This window comes from Sturnus vulgaris, chromosome 1 (assembly GCF_052056855.1).
Source record: "Sturnus vulgaris isolate bStuVul1 chromosome 1, bStuVul1.hap1, whole genome shotgun sequence".
Classification (NCBI taxonomy): Eukaryota; Metazoa; Chordata; class Aves; order Passeriformes; family Sturnidae; genus Sturnus; species Sturnus vulgaris.
In genome coordinates this window covers 34,540,312-34,558,345 of record NC_142243.1, presented here as the reverse complement: position 1 = coordinate 34,558,345, position 18,034 = coordinate 34,540,312, and the positions used below count along the sequence as shown (strand labels likewise).

At 39.8% G+C, this 18,034-nt stretch overlaps 1 protein-coding gene across 1 annotated transcript in view; it reads right to left on the bottom strand.

Moving 5' to 3' along the window:
- The window catches only part of CHN2 (chimerin 2), a 157,029-nt gene that overhangs the window by 57,950 nt on the left and 81,045 nt on the right, over nucleotides 1-18,034 (bottom strand). The window contains exons 4-6 of the mRNA XM_014894045.2: nucleotides 11,073-11,104; nucleotides 7,914-8,027; nucleotides 5,971-6,256 (exon numbers count right to left, since the gene is read on the bottom strand). Of these exons, the coding sequence (XP_014749531.1) occupies nucleotides 5,971-6,256; nucleotides 7,914-8,027; nucleotides 11,073-11,104 (432 nt within the window). The remainder of the gene's footprint in view (nucleotides 1-5,970; nucleotides 6,257-7,913; nucleotides 8,028-11,072; nucleotides 11,105-18,034) is intronic.

Below are 18,034 nucleotides of genomic sequence, written 5' to 3'. Positions count from 1 at the left end.
TTGTGAATTCTGTGGCCATGCATACAGGAGTGTGACTGTAGCCCCTAATAAAAGACTATGCTGGGTTGTTAACATCCATGTAGAACTGAGCACGTTAATTTTTTCTGACCAAGCATGCTGCAAAAAGGAAGGAGTTGAAGGCATTGTAAAATATACCATATCAAATAATCAGTGCCTTTACAGCCCAGAGTCTGCAGGAATCAATGTTTCTGCTCACTACCTTCTTAACCCCAGGATGTGCTGCTGGGGCAGCACAGTACCCTGCAGCCCTCCTGTGGAAGGAAATGCTCAACATCTGGATAGACATCCCAGCAGAGAATTAAACACTATCTAGCAACCTGTAATAGGATCATTAGAGCTTTAGAGGAGCTGCAGAATGGGAAGAGTAACGAATAAATGAGAGACTGAAAAGATTTCCTCACTGTTGGCTAATAGCAGTACCTGTATAAAATTCAATGAAGAGACAAAAATGGAGCTGTAAGATGAGGTTAAAAGCCTTCAGAAAGGAATGTGGTGTGAAAAACAATGTAAAAGCGTCACATACGTACAAAAATTGAACCAAACCATAGGCTGTCTTAAAATTGACTACCTCTTTTACAATTTTGATGTAAGAAAAACAGCAGTGCCCCTAAAAATTTAGTTCCATAACCAGTTTACATCACCAGTTAAGGGATATTAGAAAAAAGTCTTTCCTGGAAGTCTTGCATTTTCTTCTATGGGAAAATGTGTGTGAGCAGCATGACTAATGAGGACAGTAATATCAACTTCTTGCAAAGTTATTCTTCCTTTTCTGTCACCTTTGCCTTAATAGGAATAGTTTTCTTATCTGTCTGTTGCTTGTGTGAGTTTTTCTGCCAAGGAAATCTACAGCCACCCAGACTTCATAATATGTTAATCATTTCAGCTCTTTACTTCTAGCTGCAGTGTTAACTGTGGGCTCTGTCATTTGCACTTCAATGTCTTGTTATGAGTTCCACCAAAACAGATATAGAGAGAGGTTACCATGCCAAACAGCAAACACAGAGTTTTCTGCACTGTTTAAGCGAAGACTCCACAAGGAGTTTGCTCTTGGTTTAGCTCAAATCCTGCACTGTTCTGTACAGACCATCACTGCTAAATGCCTCATGCTGCTCCTGGCATGTACTTGCAGCCAGAAAGCAGAACAAGCACTGCAGCCCAGGCTCCAAGCAAACTCATATTTCATGTACAACCGGTATGTTTGAACTGACTGAGCCAGATCCGACTAGGAGAGAAGTTGATGGGAGCTTTGCCAGGATCCAAGTAAGCAGAGACCTGGCACTGGAAAAAGCCTTCCTTAATCTTTACTGCACATACCAACAGTTTGTCCTCTTTCAGATAGATTAAGATCATTCTTTTTTCAAACATTTTAAGCTCAGATGCAGCCAAGGGTTTTCTTTAACTCCAGACTGCCCTTCTCATCAGACCACCATAGCAAAGAAATAAGTTGTGGGGCACAACCTTTGTCTGACACAGGGCACTGTGTCACAGCATCCAGGTCTCACCCAAGGCACGGGGTGATTGAAGTAGTGTATTATTTTCTCCCTTTCTGTGGCACAAAGACTGCTGACTCAGTAAGGGCAGCATTTGCAGGAAAGTGTGATAGCAATAAATGTTTCAGAACTATGTATTTTACTGACAGATTACTGCAATTTTTTTTCACTTCTATACGTGAGGATTAATTGCTTACAGCAGATTACACTTCTCCTACATTCACCATTAACTTGAACTACTGGTAATTAAATAGAGGCTGCACCAGTACCAGGCACTTACCTGCCCTACATCCTCTAGTTCATTTGCCCCAAGTACAGCATTTCATAAGCAGAGAAAACATAAATCAGGCAATCACAACTTGCCCAAGCTTAAATCACAACTCGAAACAGACAATATGTGATCATCAAATTTTCTTTGCACAAAATCTATCCAAAATCCTTGTTGAACCTGGATCCTGTTAAAAAGACCATTGCCTACACTGCTAAGAAAGAATCTGCAGCATGCTGTTCTCCCAACAACACTTAATTCCTAAAAATAATTGCCATTATTTTTAGATTAAAGATCTCTTAAACTATTCAGGCTAATACTTAGAATTTGTGTCTACAAATCAAGCACCTCTTCAAAATCAGACAGAAATACCTTTTGGATGAAACACCAGCATTAAGTATCTTAGATCATAAATGTTTTCTTAGGCCCAATATAAAAAATGTTGGATAAAAAAAAGCATGAACAGCAACAGCTTAATCCAGCCCAGTTATCACATCCCCTTCTGGAATGGGCACGACTCCACTAATTACAACCTCAAAGAAGTTATCATTATGGGAATAGACAAGTACCCCAGGCAGTACCAAGACATCTCATCCAAGTGCTGGCTCCTCCTGCCTCCTGTGTGTTGGTGGCCCCCCTCTGCTGACCCACCCCATGGAAGCAGTGGCATGGAGTGTCTGAGATATTGAATAATCCCCACTGTCAACATGGGAGGTGACAGAATGAACAGATTCCCTGGATGGTGTTAACAAACCCACCGGGGAGATGCGTGCCTTCAGCTGCACTTTCACACTCTGGCATTAGTTTCAGTATGAAACAAAATCTCACGCGTAAAGAGCTTAATTTCTTAGGAGAGTACTGCTGCTTAACCTTAAAGCACTGAATTCTCATCCTCCTCTTGAGAAATAATGGAAGTTTCTGTCCTGCGTGTATGGATTCCCCCCATCATTTCTGGATCATTCAAAACACTCTAGGCAGCACTTGCAAATAAACCAGCTCAATAATCATATTTTTTAACATTTTACCTGTTCAGCTGGCCAGAGGAAAAAAACATGAATGATTTTTCACACATTCAGCAAATAATTTACTTTGCAGAAAGATGTCATACTGAATATTCATTAAATTATTTCTAGGGGTCTGAAATAAACTGGAGTTACTGAAGTAGGTGAAGGCTGTGATTTGTGAGCAAACCATGGCCTTTGTCTAAAGTGCTGTACAAGACATATCAGCCTCAAGCAAAACATCTGATAGAACTCTCACTGAACTGCCACTTCCCCATAATATTCTTCCATTTTAGAGGACTACATGAAATTCCCTTTATCCTGTTTTATCCCCATTTGTTAGTACTGACAAATGCTCGATAATTCACCAGTTTATTCCAAAGCCCAGTCCATACTTTATCTGTGACTAACAAAATGGAAGATGACCCCCAAGTCTCTGCTACCCAACCTCTCATGACTTGCCCTAGGAGCATTTGAATCAAAAGCAGACATGGTAGGCTTCACCATACATACTTTTGTGAGCTTTTTTTTTAGTTGCTAATATTTCAGTTGATCTCATCTTTTTGTCCACATGAATTTGCATGAGATGATGGAAAATTACTGGTACTGGTAGAGAAGCCCACTGAGAGTCCTAATCATCAATATTAAGGCTTCAGCTGCTACATCAGGTCTTGAGCCTGAGCAGACCCCCTTGCCTATTTAGCCCTACTCCTCTTAGAGCTCTGATTGCTGCTACTCCTCCTGGCAAGAAAAATATGTTAGAAACAGCTGCTATTCCTCCTTCTGCTTTTCCCCTCTGTGGGAGGAAGGCAGAGAGGGTTGCCAACAGTGTAGCTGCCTAGCTGAAGCCAGCTATTTTTACATGACAGCACAGCCACAGAGCCCAGCCTTGCAGGCTGCTCCTGCACAGTCTAGATGAGCACAAGTCCTTGTTGGCCAAGGACCTGCCTTTCACATTATGAACCACCTCAGAGACAAATAATCCTCTAAACACTTAAATTTCATTCAGCAGCAATACAAAAGAAGACCTAATACAAACAATTATTGAGGTCCAGAGGTGTGTTTTCACTATTGCCAGTGCATTACGTCAACTCCAAACATTTTCAAGCACAGGTACCTGGAACTAAGAATGCAGCACTCCTCTCACATTAAGCCAGAATAGTAATTTTTTGAGCTGTTAGCAGGGAAGAGTCTTGTACTGCATTTCCACACATATGAGTTGGATCAGGTAGCAGATGAGGAAGAAAATTCACTTATTTTTTCCTCTGGCTGAGTCAGTTTTAATCTGTAGTTGTTTGCCAGTGTCACCCATTGTGTAGCTGCACAAAACCATACATCAGTAAAAAGGTGGTGGTGAAGGAGTGAGGCTGGGCTCCCTTCAGCAATGGTTTGCCTTCTGTTGGTCTGAAATGGTTTTTACAATGCCTGCTTAAAGCTGCCCAGCCTGAAGAATGGCATCCGACCACAAGCACAACAGAAAACACAATCTGTTATGGAATATTTGGTAGTAGAGCAAAATCCTCTGAAATCTTAGAGAGCACTTTGAGAATAACAAAAGACTTGTTCCTCAACTGCAAAAACAGTAAGTAAAACTAAACACAATTTTGAAACTGTATTTTTTCTTGTAAAAATCAAATTCTTCTGATTTCCTAGAGAATGCGCCACAATTGCTTTATTACACTCCATGCATGTAATAATATTTATCATATCATCCCACTAATGATCCAGTTCCAGAGCACCCTCTGGACCATTCCCTTACTTGCACAGAAACACACCAAAAAAATTGTCACTATGTCTACTTCCTATTGTGTCTGAAATAAAGTAAAAATTCCTTTTCTTATGCCTCTTACAGCATTCAAAATCACCCAATGTCCAATCACAGGAATCAGCTGAATGAGCATCGGATGTCTCAATGGCATCCTCTCCTCTTGGATATTACAATACCATTCAATTGAGCCAAAAACTACCATCACCAGTGGACTCATTTTGAAATAAAACATGAATGGAGGACTTGTGCCATTCTCCAAAGGCCTTCCCTGCATCAGTATGCCTTCACTAAAAAAAGTCATTGTCAATGGAATTAGTTATAGAGGATGGATAGGTTTACATGTCAGGTCAGTTACTCAAGCAATTATTATTACTGAGAAATCCAAACCAGTAAATAATCAGCCAAAGCAGGTATGTGAATTCAACAGATACTTCTGCTAGAAATGCCCTAGAGACATAGGGATACATATAAAAAAGCTGATCTCTTTAATACTTGCCATGGCTATATGACAGCAAATTCACTCCCTGCTTTCCAAATAAAAACTGGCTATAGTTCCAAACTAGCTGGCCAGCACACTGAACACTAAAATCAACAGTCACACTGCAGAAGTATGCTTAACAAGTGTCACTAAGTCAATTCAGCACAAGGACCAGACTCAAAACCAAAGTTTTGTTTGACAGATCTTGCTGCCATACCACCTGGGAAATGAAAATATCCACATGTCACTGCTTACAAGGCTGCTTCTCATATGTAAAATAATTTCTAATTTTACATCTTCAGATGGCTGCTAACTACACAAAATCATGCTTATCAGTTTATCATCATTTAAGTCCTAGTCCATACAACACTCTGGGATACGAGTGCATAAGAGGAAGTCAAGCAAAGCCCACTTCAAATGAGAACGAGAAGAAATGGAAGCAAATAGACAACAGCCCAATTTCAGATCCATGAGAAGGAAAGAAAACACACAATATCCAAATTTGAGACCCATCCACCAAAGGCTTGTCAGAGAAGAGGAGCTTTGAACCATGTACAGAAAGATAACAAACTTGAGCTGTGGTGAAGGGCCAGTGGGAACCCAGTTCATTAACCCTACTGTGGAAAATCCTTGAGTATATACATGGACAAATATAATCTGTGAGCAATTTTAGATGCAGCTCCTAAGGTAAATGATATATACCCATATATTTACATGGTGAAAACATTTGCATTTGGTGCTTATTAGAAAGTTTTCATCATAAGCTCCAGTCAAATATTAGTTGAGAGTCAAGCTCATATTAACAGGATGTAAACTTTGCAGTGGGATAGCAATACTTATTAATGTATGGGAAAATAGAAACAGGTCTTCTGACAAAACTTTTTCTTCTCAGGTCTGATAGAAAGACTGGTATTAATTAAGAAAATTTTAAATTGAATACTTACCTTTTCAACTGGAGTATTTTCTTCACTTGTTACACTTGCTTTTCTTGATTCATTTTTTGTTCTGCTCAGCCTCCGGGACACCTTTTCTCTAAGCAAAGTGGCATATCCAATGTGCTCATATATGGGGTTTGTTGTCATTTTGGAAATATACTCAGAAGCCTTTGTTTCTATATACAATGTTATCAAGCCATCTGTAACCAGATCATGGATTGATTCAAATCTTTTCTCCCCAACGAAGTGCTTCCCATCATAGAACAACCTGTAGTTTAAGGTCTGATTACCAAATCTGCAAACACCACAAAAAAAAAAAAAAAACCAACAAAACAAAACAGAGGGAGAGAAGAAAGAGAGAAAGAATTCAGACTGTATTGAAGGCTCTTCCATCCTGAAGCATTTCTGAGGAGCAGAAAGTGGGTGCTTAACCATATAGGGACATATTTACAGTAAACAAAGAGATGGACATCTACCAAGTAATCAAAATCCTACGGGTCTGATCATGCTCTGTCAGGAAGCCAGGGAGACCAAGCTCCTAATTCAGGGCCCAATTAAATATCCAAAATTATGTGGGAAAACTCTAGCCCTATTTACAGCAGGTGTAATCTATTGGGATTTTTAAAGTGCTTTAATAATTCAAGTGCTGTAGTAGCACATTCAGTTTGTGATGCTGATTGGAATCCCATCATTGATTAAAGCATTCAAAAATACAATATTGTGTTAAACGGTCCTTGTATTGCATCAAAACTGCATGTCTTTGCAAATTTTTTGGGACTTCAAATCACATGGTTTAAGCCTCTTATTTTTCACTCACATTTTTCATATAAAATCCCAATTTATAATTAAATTCAGTTTTTGATTCTACAAATAATTATGCAGATGGATTTAGGAAACATGTTGTTTCATCAAAACAATAGGCATTTTGCCATAATTCGTATCTTTTATTTTTTTTTATTCTTCATTTTGAAATCTCCTCCAAAACCCTAAAAAATTGTGTTTGTTCTTTTTCAGCTGACACAAATTGGTTTTAATTTACACCACTTTTTAGTTGGCATGACTCACCAGCTTTTCCAGCTTTACCATCTGCACATCAATACAAATTCTAAGCATGATTTCAGCACTGTATCACAGCTACTTGGGGTAACTCCTCAAAGGATTTTTTTTCGTGTCTTACTAGCAGAAGAGTAAAAAATGCAGACTTTTAGTTTGTGTATATTTCACAGGAGAAATAACGTTATAAAAATTGCAAAATATTGCCAAGGAGTTTGTTTCATCAAAATCCAACTGAATACCTCGTCCTCCTGCTGCTAATACACAGTGTCTTTAAGACCTGAGTGGGCAGGTTTTGAATGACACAGATAAGCCAGGAAAGGCCCCTGTGAGGTGCAGTGGGTTTGGAGCTTGGGCTCCCACTGGATTTTTCATTCAGTTGAATAGCAGACTCTTACTTCTTTGAGCAGCAGCATCCCGTGCTTCACAATGGATTTCTACAAAAATCTTGAGTTCCTACTGGGGGAGAAAACTGCCAGTTTTCAGCTTCTGGATGCCATGATTTTCCAGCTTTATTTGTGGTTATTATCACAGATGATTGTTGATGTTTATACAGAACACTGAGCTCAGAGGACAAGTTGGCTGTGTTCCTGTTCTGTATTCACTCACATCTTTTATAGAGTCTTGAAGGAGATGATCCATCTTTACAAAACTTAACTTTAGGTTAAAAAAAAAATCTGAAAATGGGCACTGCTTCTGAAAAAGGACTTCCTAGCCAGGTACTGAGGGAAGAGACTGAGCTACTGCAGTACTGTGATGGTCAAACTGCTGACAAGAGGGTGTGAAAGCACTCTGGTATCACATGTGTGATATGGTGGAGGCAGACTTCACTCAAATATAATCCCCTCCATTAGGCACATTTACATGGAACTATAAGCCTCTACTAAACCAGCATTTACCTGAGAGCAAGGGTGTAGCAGCCGGGTTGCCGCTGGCTTTCTCTAAGAATATACGCTCCTTCTACACCAGCAAGGATTTCATCTGCTTGCTCCCGAGAAATGATCCCGTGAAACCTAAGGGGAGATATCTCGGTGACTTACAGAACAATCCAACCAGAAAAACGTCCTTCTCCATCCCAGAAAACATTTGAAAACTTCAGCACTCTCGAGCACCATGGTCTAAGCCATCAGGGGAGCATCCAAGGAGCAGGATGGTCACCTGGCCTGGATAAGTTCAGCATAGACACAAAAATTACACTGGAAATTCACTTTCAGTCAGGATAAACTCAGCTGCACCCAAAGATTATTTTCTGTAAATGCCCTGTCATTCACAACTTTTTTCTTTTACCAGTTTATGCCCCTCACCCTTGTTTCTTTTCTAGTGGTCTTACAGCAGAATTGGAAACTAGGCAAAAAGGCATTTAAAAAAAAATTATTTATTACATTTTAATATGTAGTTATTTAAAGAGATGTATTTATATGCATAAATATTTAAGTACAATTAAAATCATAGGTCTTATAATCAATTTGCTTTATTTTAATATTATATTGCTTCCTCAAATTTGTAAGGAACACAGAGACAAAAATGGAAACAATTATTCAGAATTCTATTCTGCATATATTAAAGTAGAAGAAGGTACAGAGAAGTCTTGAGAAAAACACTGTTTTCTTCATGTCAAGGAGCTCCTCATTCAGTGCTGGAAAAAAGCAATACTTCTCTGATTCTTTTGTCATTGCTATTTTAAGAAAGAAAGAGGGCCTAGGATGCACAATTAACCTCATGAAAACCAATATTTAGCAGTGATCTCTCCATAAGTACAAATTCAGTCTTGACAGCAGTTTGAATCTTAACTCCTACACACATTTTGCTAGCTGATAAGTCTCTGAGGGTCTCTTCAGAGGTTTTGAAAGTTTCTATTTTTGCCGCTGTCTAAAAAAAGGCACTAAAATCTACTGGCCTTCAGCATTTTCTCTTTTCTGACAATACATATGAAGTGGCACATTCCTAACACTGCCTCTGGCTTGGTATGGAAAGAGAAGAAAAACACATTGGATGTAAATGCAATTGTTCTGTTCTCTCTACGTTGTCTCTTCACAACTAATACATGTTGAAAATATTAGGTTCAGATGACCTTTCCAGTGTGACTTTGTGTTAAAGGTAATGTGACTTGATTAATCTTTTCTCTCTGTACAGGTAGGAGACAAACATCCTCCAAATGACATAACTTAAACATGACTTTACCAGTAAACTCATAATTGTAGTAAAAAATAATAAGCATAAGCTGTTCCCCATAAAATACAGCAGGATTTAAGTTAGATATTAGGACAAAATATCTGTGATTAATTTAAGAAATCACTTGGATGTGATACTTGTGGCATCTGTGAAATTTCTTTAACCATGGGTGGTAAACACTGGGTAATCTGGGCTTTCTTGTGGATATTTCTAGTACATTTTTATAAGGGCATGAAAAGAGCTTGTATGTGGTACAAGATCCCCTGAACTAGTGCTTGCTTCTGACAGCAGCCAAGGAGAAATGCTTACAGAAAGGGTGCAGGAAGCAGTGACATATTTCTTTCACTTCTCATCCCTGTCTATCCATCACTGCTTTAGACACAATCGTGTCTGATCACTGGTGACCTTACCCTTCACGTATTTGAGAATCTCACTTGTAAACTCTTTTAGATCTTGGTGCTTCTGGCCTCTGCAGCTGCCTCTGGCAATGAACTTGAAAAAGGCCCTGTGCATGTCCCCTTCTTGGGCACCACTGAGGGACCTGTTCTCTCCTGGCAGGAGCTGCAACCCTTCACTCCACCACTGCTGCCCTTGCAGTACCTTTCCCTTCTCCCATAACCTTTGAGAGAAGGATGGAGGAGGAAAGGGTGGAGAGGGACCAGGAATATGTGCACTACTTAAAATACAGCCACATCACAGATTTATAAAGTAATGTAATCATGGCTTTTTCAGCTTCTTTCCCTAGAAATTCCTGTTTCTCTTTCCAAGTACTACTGAGTACTGAGTCAACTGCTTTTATAGGACAACCTCATTACTTTTGAAATCTCCTTTCTGAATAACTAAAGTGATCTTGCATGGACAGGTTCACCAAGGTGACGTCTTACAGTTCCTGTCAGCCCTGCTGCTGCACAAACCCAGGCACGTTCCTGGATGAGACTGCAGCAATGGTTTTACAAGTCCTGCTGTAGGAAGTGTGAGGTGTTACCCAACTAGCTGCTGTCTTCAGCTCTGATGGCTAGATCTGAATTCATCATTGGCAAAGGTAATATTTAAAAAATGAAACTTCAGTAATTAGGGGCAAAGCTACTAGCTCTTGAGGTTTCTGATGGCAGAAAAGGATCATTAAACACAGATGGTGTGTCTGGGATGGAATAAAAACTAGAACATGGGATCTAAGTACTTCAGCTCGTGATAAGGACTGGGGTCTCAGCATAGTCCTCTGGTAGAGCCCAAATTCCTAGGCTGGGTGGCTGCTGCAGTGGCTACACCTTCCAACTTCACCTGCCCAAATCTCCATGCTAATGCACAGCACAGCACAGCCCCTTCCTGGTTATTTACTGGCAAAAAGACTGCTAGCACAAAGGAATTACACTCCAGTGGTTTGTTATTTGCCTTCACAGGAAAATACACCTCTTCTTTGGGTATTTTGGACCCCATAACTTTAGCAGGGAGAACAGCAGTTACACAAGCATATACACACCTTCACAGCTCAGTAGGGTGGCAAAATGAACATACACAAAAAGGCAGTGAGAGAGACAAGCTGCTTCTCCCCTTCCCAGGCTGGTGCAGAACCACTAGCATGTTTAAACAACAACTAAAATAAAAGCAAGGAATACCCCAGACAATAATTTTTTGCCCAAAACTCTCCTGAGAGAAGTAAAATAAACACACAGGCTCCCACAACAGCATAATCCAAGGATTGTGACCAGCAGCAATGGACTGTAACACAGCTATATTATTAGGCTTTCATTGTATTTGGTTCCCAGTTGAAGTGAAAGGTAAAATAAAATATTTTATTAGACCTCCATGGTGCCTTTTCTTTTTTAGTGCTAGAGTAACAACCTTTGGATATACCCAACAGACACTTAAAATTGAAAAATACTTACTCTCTTCCATAATACTTTGGTCTGTTCTCCACCTAAATTTTGAAAGAAATAAAAAAAAGTATTAAAAACATAATTTTAAATAAACTACATAAAAATAAAGTACTCTTGATTGATAAGGAGGACTATTGCACTCATCTAAGCTACAATGTTCTGCAGACTCAAAACTGTGACATGACTACACAGAAAAACAGAAAAATGAAAACAGAAGAGGTGGTTTTATTGATATACTTCTGGGAGGGAAAACATATATCAGTGGCCAAAAAATAGAACTACACATAACTGTATGAAATATGACCAAACAAAGAATATTTTACTGCCGTTTCGCCAATTTAGTGTTTATAACATAAAGTAAGACTGCTTTTGTTTGCCTTTGTATACATTTGCATTCCCCTTATCTATATTACATATGCATTATGTATATATACTTATGGACATGTATATACCCTTTATAACCATTCTTTTGCCTTTATATTGCAACGGACTGAACCCAAAATGTTTAATATCCTAGGGAAAAACAGAGATTTATTTATTTAGACCTAGTCCTAAATTCCGTGATTTCAAGCTTTTGTGGGGCTGACCCAAAGCACACTGGAAGTGGCCGGGAAGACTCCCGGTGCCATTCCCGGTGCCATTCCCGGTGTCCGCGTCCCTTCCCGGCGGGTCCCGCGGCGGGGCCGGCAGGGGGCGCTGCCCGCCCAGCCTTGGTTCCCCAATTAGCGCGGCCCGGCCGGGCATCGTTCATTAATTCATTAACGCCCGGGGATCGTTCATTAATTCATTAACGCCCGGGGATCGTTCATTAATTCATTAAGGCCCGGGGGTCGTTCATTAGCGGCCTGCGATCGTGCATTAGCGCCCGCAGCGCCGCGCCCGCAGGCAGAGCCGCTCCCGGTCCCGCTCCGAGCGCACCCGCGGTGCCGCCCGGCTCCAGGCAGCGCTCCGTGCAGCCAGCGCGACACAACTCCAGCCAGGGCGCACATAAAGCCTCCAAATTACCGAAGAAGACTATCCGTGTATCTCAATGAAGGCGTCTATATCGGTGGAATTGCTGCTTCATACGCGCTACCACACATATGCCAAACTGCGGTTTCAAGACTGTTTCATTCTTTAGCACAAAACCCACTTAGTGATTTTTCCCTCAGTTTTTCTGGCTGGAGACAAGTGCTCTTGTTCTTGTTTTCATGAATTCTTATTATTTCGCTCATAAAAACTTTAAATTGGCAAAGGTTTTCTTTTTTTTTTTCTTTTCTTTCTGAATAGCAAATGCATAACTGTCACATTTTTGATTCCAGCACCAAGCACTGAAGAGAAGCAGCTGACTTTCTACCCTGCAGTCACCAGGGCTACAACACAGCACAAGATGAACAAAAGTCTGTACAAGATAATGAGAATCTTCAATGGAAGACCTATGGGAGTTCAATCAAGTCCTTACTGTGCTTCTTTCCCAGCTCGGTGTTGCTTTTCTAGCATGGCACTAACAATAGCAGTATCATACTCTTGGAACTCCTGCCCAGGAATTATACCTTGATACAAACATTTCTGAGCTCTGAGGGGCAGAAATAAGAGAGAAAACACAGTAGTGAAGAGAGAGCAAAATCAAAGGAATTGCCAAGCGCAGGTGCTGTGTTTTTATGTGCACATATGGGAACTTAGAGAAGAAAGTGCATTGATTCAATTTAACTTTCTATTTTTAAGTAAAAAATACTATTAAGAAAAGATGTATTACCTCTGAAAGGAGGTTGTTCATATATTCATCTTCAATAGCACTATATGACTTTATTATCTTGGAGCTGTGCAGCCTTCCTGTCATCCTTATAGACCTTAATAACCCTTGAAAGCATAGATTTAGCTGGCAACTCAATTAAAAATTGGGTATCAGAAGCTGGGTTACGTAAGACCACCACTTGCAATCTTCTCTTTCATGAAAACAAAGGCTACTCAGTGCACTGAAAACTGCCAAATAAATCACTTAGACAAAAGAAGTAAAGCATGACTTTCACTTAGTAGTCAGAATCTGCTTCTATTTAAAAATACTGATTTAACTTGATTGCATTTATATACAGAATAAACCCCAACACTTTCAATCTACCTCAGAAAAAATGAGTTACTCAGACCCACCTTTGGAATTAGCTTTAAGCACAGGTTCCCCCATACATATATATATATATATAAAGTATAAAAGCAGTCTGGAAATAACACCTTGAACAAAGAGAGGCACATTTTTTCATCCTTCTCACACTATTTATGTAAAAATAGAAACTTTTCTGTGAAATTTTTATCATTTGATTAGCAACTGACTGAACCACCCTGGAAAATGTGATTTCCACTTTCCCTGCTGTTCGTGAGCTAAAAGATTTGCTATACTACACAAAGCTTCTCTACTTCTCTCTTCTTCCTCCTATTCCGTAAAACAGAAACGTTCACTCCAACAACTTTTAGCATTCATGTGTCTAAAATCACCACAACTTCAGTATTTGGCTTTAAACAGGAAAGACACTGCAGTATTTCCTGAAATTAAGCTCCTGATCTGTCAGACCATCCAGGTGCCTCAGAATCTAAAAAATCCCCTCTTACTGCAACCTTTACCCTGAAATAATAATTTCTGTCCTAACCAAATTTACCACTAGGAACAAACACAAGGAAACAAAGTTAAAGCAAGATAAAAGATCAAAAATAACATCAGGGTCTCTACATCAAAACCAGAATGTTGGACTGAACTTGAAAATAAACCAAAAGCCTGCACAATTGATGAAGTAGAGGCTTAAAAATATATCAAAGGAGCCTGTAGGTCTGTTTTGTGCCGACTGCAGGCTCTGTAAAAACTTCAAGGGAAATTCTATATATTCCAGAAGGCAAAGGTGACTCAAATTCAGTTGGGATTAGCTTTTCCTCTCCTGTTATAAATGGGCTTGCACACACAAAGTCAAGCAGATCCACCTAAAAGAACTCTCAGCAGCAGAAAGAGCAGAAAATCCTCCTGGTGGTAGGAGCCCAGAACAATCAGCCCTATTCTGAGGACACATACACTCAGGGTTTTTTGCATAGATAATGCCCATGAAGAACACTTTCATCGCTTTCAATACAGTCCTCCCAATTTCCTTGCTGAAAAAAGAGCCACCTTTCCTAGGCAACCAGTTGGCTCTAATGCATAACTCCCCAGACACAGGGCAAGGGGGGACATCAGAGGGCTTGAGTCATTTATGGATTCTTACGCCAACAGGCAAAAACAAAGCACAAAAATGAGGAAAATTACATAAGGCAAATTACAGCTCTTCACTAGTGAAAACATATTTTGCCTTGAAGAGCATCACAGCTTGCTTTTACTTCCCCCATACAGAAGATAAATTAAATGGTTTCTCCCTCTCCACTAAAAGTATTGAAAGCAGCTTTCAATTCAAATGTGAGATGATAATTTTTTGGCTTAGAAAAAGGCATTATTGCCAATTTCAAACCAAAAATGTTCTTTCAGAGCAGGCATTTCTGGCTGTTGTTCCAGAAACCATGGGGAATATGCTGAAAATCATTAATGAAATTTACAGTTGTATAAATTGTGAAACACCAGTGAATGCCAAAATTGTTTAAAACTCATGTCACATTGATCAGGAAATAAGATGTATGGTAAAACAACCTAAATCACTACTAATCCAGTAATCTTACAAAGCCAGCAACATTCAATGACATCTAATCTTGATGCATGCTCAAACAAAATGAAACCCTGCACAGCTCTCCTGGAACTCTACAAAGGCCTTTGGAAGCTCATGTTTGAGAGACCCTGCATACTCCAGCCTTGACTCCCAGCCTGCCAAACCTGATTGCCTCTCCTCACCCAAAAAACCCTTACTTGTTCACTGTCTAGTTTTACATAATTTTTTACAATGTTACAGCATATCCCTCATGGTTGTACTTGGATTTGATGTGAACACCAAGAAGGAAATAAGCCTTCTTAAAATGAACTAGCTATCTGAGATAATTCAATATATTATGTTTACATAACTTTGAAGTTTACTGAATTTCAATGCACTGGGATTTGTGGCTCCTCTTCTGGCCAGGATGGTTTAGCCCTAGCATGACATACTCCCACTAATGTACAGATTATTGTATTAAATTCCCACACCACTGGGCAAGATAACTCATCACAAAACTACTGGGCATTATGCAGGCAGGAGGTGAGCATCCCCTAACGTGACAGATTTTCATTGCAAGCCTTGACATCCGAGCCACACTGCACTGAAGATTTCAAGATACCCTGAAGAATTCTTTCTGTGTAAGTACTACCACAGAAATAGAATAGCCCTAATTTCAGAAAAATTTAATTTCTCTTCAGCTTCATTGCACAAGACATATTTCCTTATCTAGTGGCCAGAGCTGAAATCTAGAAATGCTGGAATGAAAGTTTAGAAATCCCCCTAGGACAGCAATTCTCTAAGTCAGAAGGGCCAGCACAGTATAACATTGTGTACTGTGGATCCATTTCAGCCACTACCTTCATATATATCCATGATGAGAATATATAAAGGGAAGGGAAACAATAAGGTGGGTAGCTGCACCTGGTTCTCAGTTCTTCAAAATACAGAAAGAACAGAGAAACAAGATCCACGAGTTAATAACATTGGTGTGTTTACTCAGCACAGGCAGTGAGGCATTTTCCCAAAGGAAGTTTAATCTGATATATTTTCTGTTTGGAACAATCCTAATTATTTTTCAGTAACTCTGGTTGACTGGATATAAATATGTTTTTCAGCTCAGTTTGACATAAAGAGAAATAGAAGGGTTGGAAGAGAAGCTTTCAAGACAAGCCCAGTAAAAAACAGACTGTAAAGAAAAGGAGTTTATTGTCTGTATTGTTCAGCTTTTGGCAGATTTATCATAAGCCCACTGCAAACTTTATACTACAATCAACAACCAAAATGGATTAAGGGAAATTGCAAGTACCCATTAAATGGAATGAAGGAAAGCTATGCTGTATTTTGTTACTCCTATAGAGCCTTTTTTTTGCCTCCACATTTTTTAAAGGAAAAATTCTACTTATATCAATTAGCATGTCTAAAAGTTTCTCCAAATAGGACAAATTATTTCACACCATTGATTCTTAAGCAATTTGAAAGTGGATTCTTTTGGAGGGGAAATATTTGTCTTTTTTTTCTTTTACCAATGTCGTGGGGTGACTGTATGATGCCTATATCCCCAAATGTTGGTGTTGAATATTAAATTCTGCAACTTTAAGACTGGTTCCAGGAGTGAAGGGGGGGGAAAGAAGAAGTGCAGCGTTTTAATAACTTTCCTTTATTACCTTATCAGGCTCTCTGGTACCAGTGTTTTCAAAGAGAAACAACTCTTGGTTTTGCAAAATATTTCACAACACAAAGTCTGTTGCTAATTTCGTCAGTAGGAATAGCAGTAACACAACATCTCTAGTCCCCAGCCAAGGACAGGCCAGTTATGGAACTTACATGTGCCTACATAACAAAAAATGGTTTTCTCCCTTAAGATTTTCACTCAATGTCATGTGTAACTTCCTGAGTATGTTCCTGTACTTTGATTGTGTCATGAGGGAGGAGCAAAGGCATTCCTCAGAAAGAAACCAGCAATACCCAAATCCCCAGGACATATTCCACCTGCACTGCCCATGTGCCAGAACCTGTCCAGAGAGAAAGGTGAGAGGAATGGTTTAAAGTGTCAATCTCCTTTTATCAGTCAGTCACAGAGCCACGGAGATGCCAGCATTATGGCCACTTGAGGGATGCACATTTAGCCACGAGACAGCAGGGAATTACAGTGCCTCCAAGAAAGTAGCTGGGAGCAAGATGTCAAATCCATTCAAAGCACCAGAGGGCCAACAACTCGACAGATCTCTGCAGAAAAGGATCCTGCCATCATTACCGATCAATAAATGAACTTGAATCACTGGACGCTGTTTGCAGCAAAAACTGCCAAACCCAGAACGCCACACTGAGGTACAAACCCAAGAATGCAGCTGACAAGACACCTTAGAATAATCCTCTCCTTGCAAATTCCACTCAGAAAGTCCCTAGGTGGAATAAAGACTGTATTCCGTTGTGCTCAGCACCACGTCTCAAGAAGGACTGGAGCAATAAATGGAGTGAGCAGGGATTTAGCAACCGTGAAAAGACATGAAGAAAGGCTGGCCTAAAGAACAGAAGCTAGAGAGGGGCTGTAGCAGATGGGTACAGAGAAGGCCGCTTTCCAGAGGAAATAAATTTGTTGTCTGTGCATTGACTAGATGTGACAAGAAGAAATAGGCTTAAACTTCTAAAAGAGATGATAGAACTTAGAAAAATGTTAAAAATAATTCAAAACAGAGACAGTCAAGAAATCTTCATGTAGCCTTTTTCAAGGCTTTAAGAAATGGATATGCAAGCATATCTTCTTGACACAGGAATGACAACATCTTGAGTTTCTTCTGGCCCCAAGATAGCACAGTCCAGCCCATTCCTCATCTCTGCCTGGACTGTTCTCAGGAGATAGAGATAAGCAAGGAGCAGTCTTGAATAGGCTGTAAAAATCACATATAGAACAACAGTAATATTCTGCCCACCTCTATGAGGCTCTCAGGAGAGAAGGCAGCACCGAGGAGGCAAGGCACCAGGAGAACTGCTCTGGAGGAGAAAGCCAAGCCTTCAAGCGATAAACTTGTCACCACTTAACTAAATAACAGAAGCCAGTTTAAATCCATCATCATCATAATGAAGTGCCAAATTGTGTTTGGTATCTTCTAGCAAAATAATTCTGTGGAAAAATTTACAGTGCCAGGGAGAAGGTAGGAGTGTTCTTCACCACTAGAAAGAATGTAAAATAATAAAAAACAAAAATGAAGGATGCTTTTATTAACTGCTGTTCAAAGCTGCACAGCTCTGCTCTGATGGCATGCTGCAATCTACAGAGAAGGTGAAATGCATAATGACTCTTTTGCAGAAGGATAACACACAGCAAAGAAACACAGG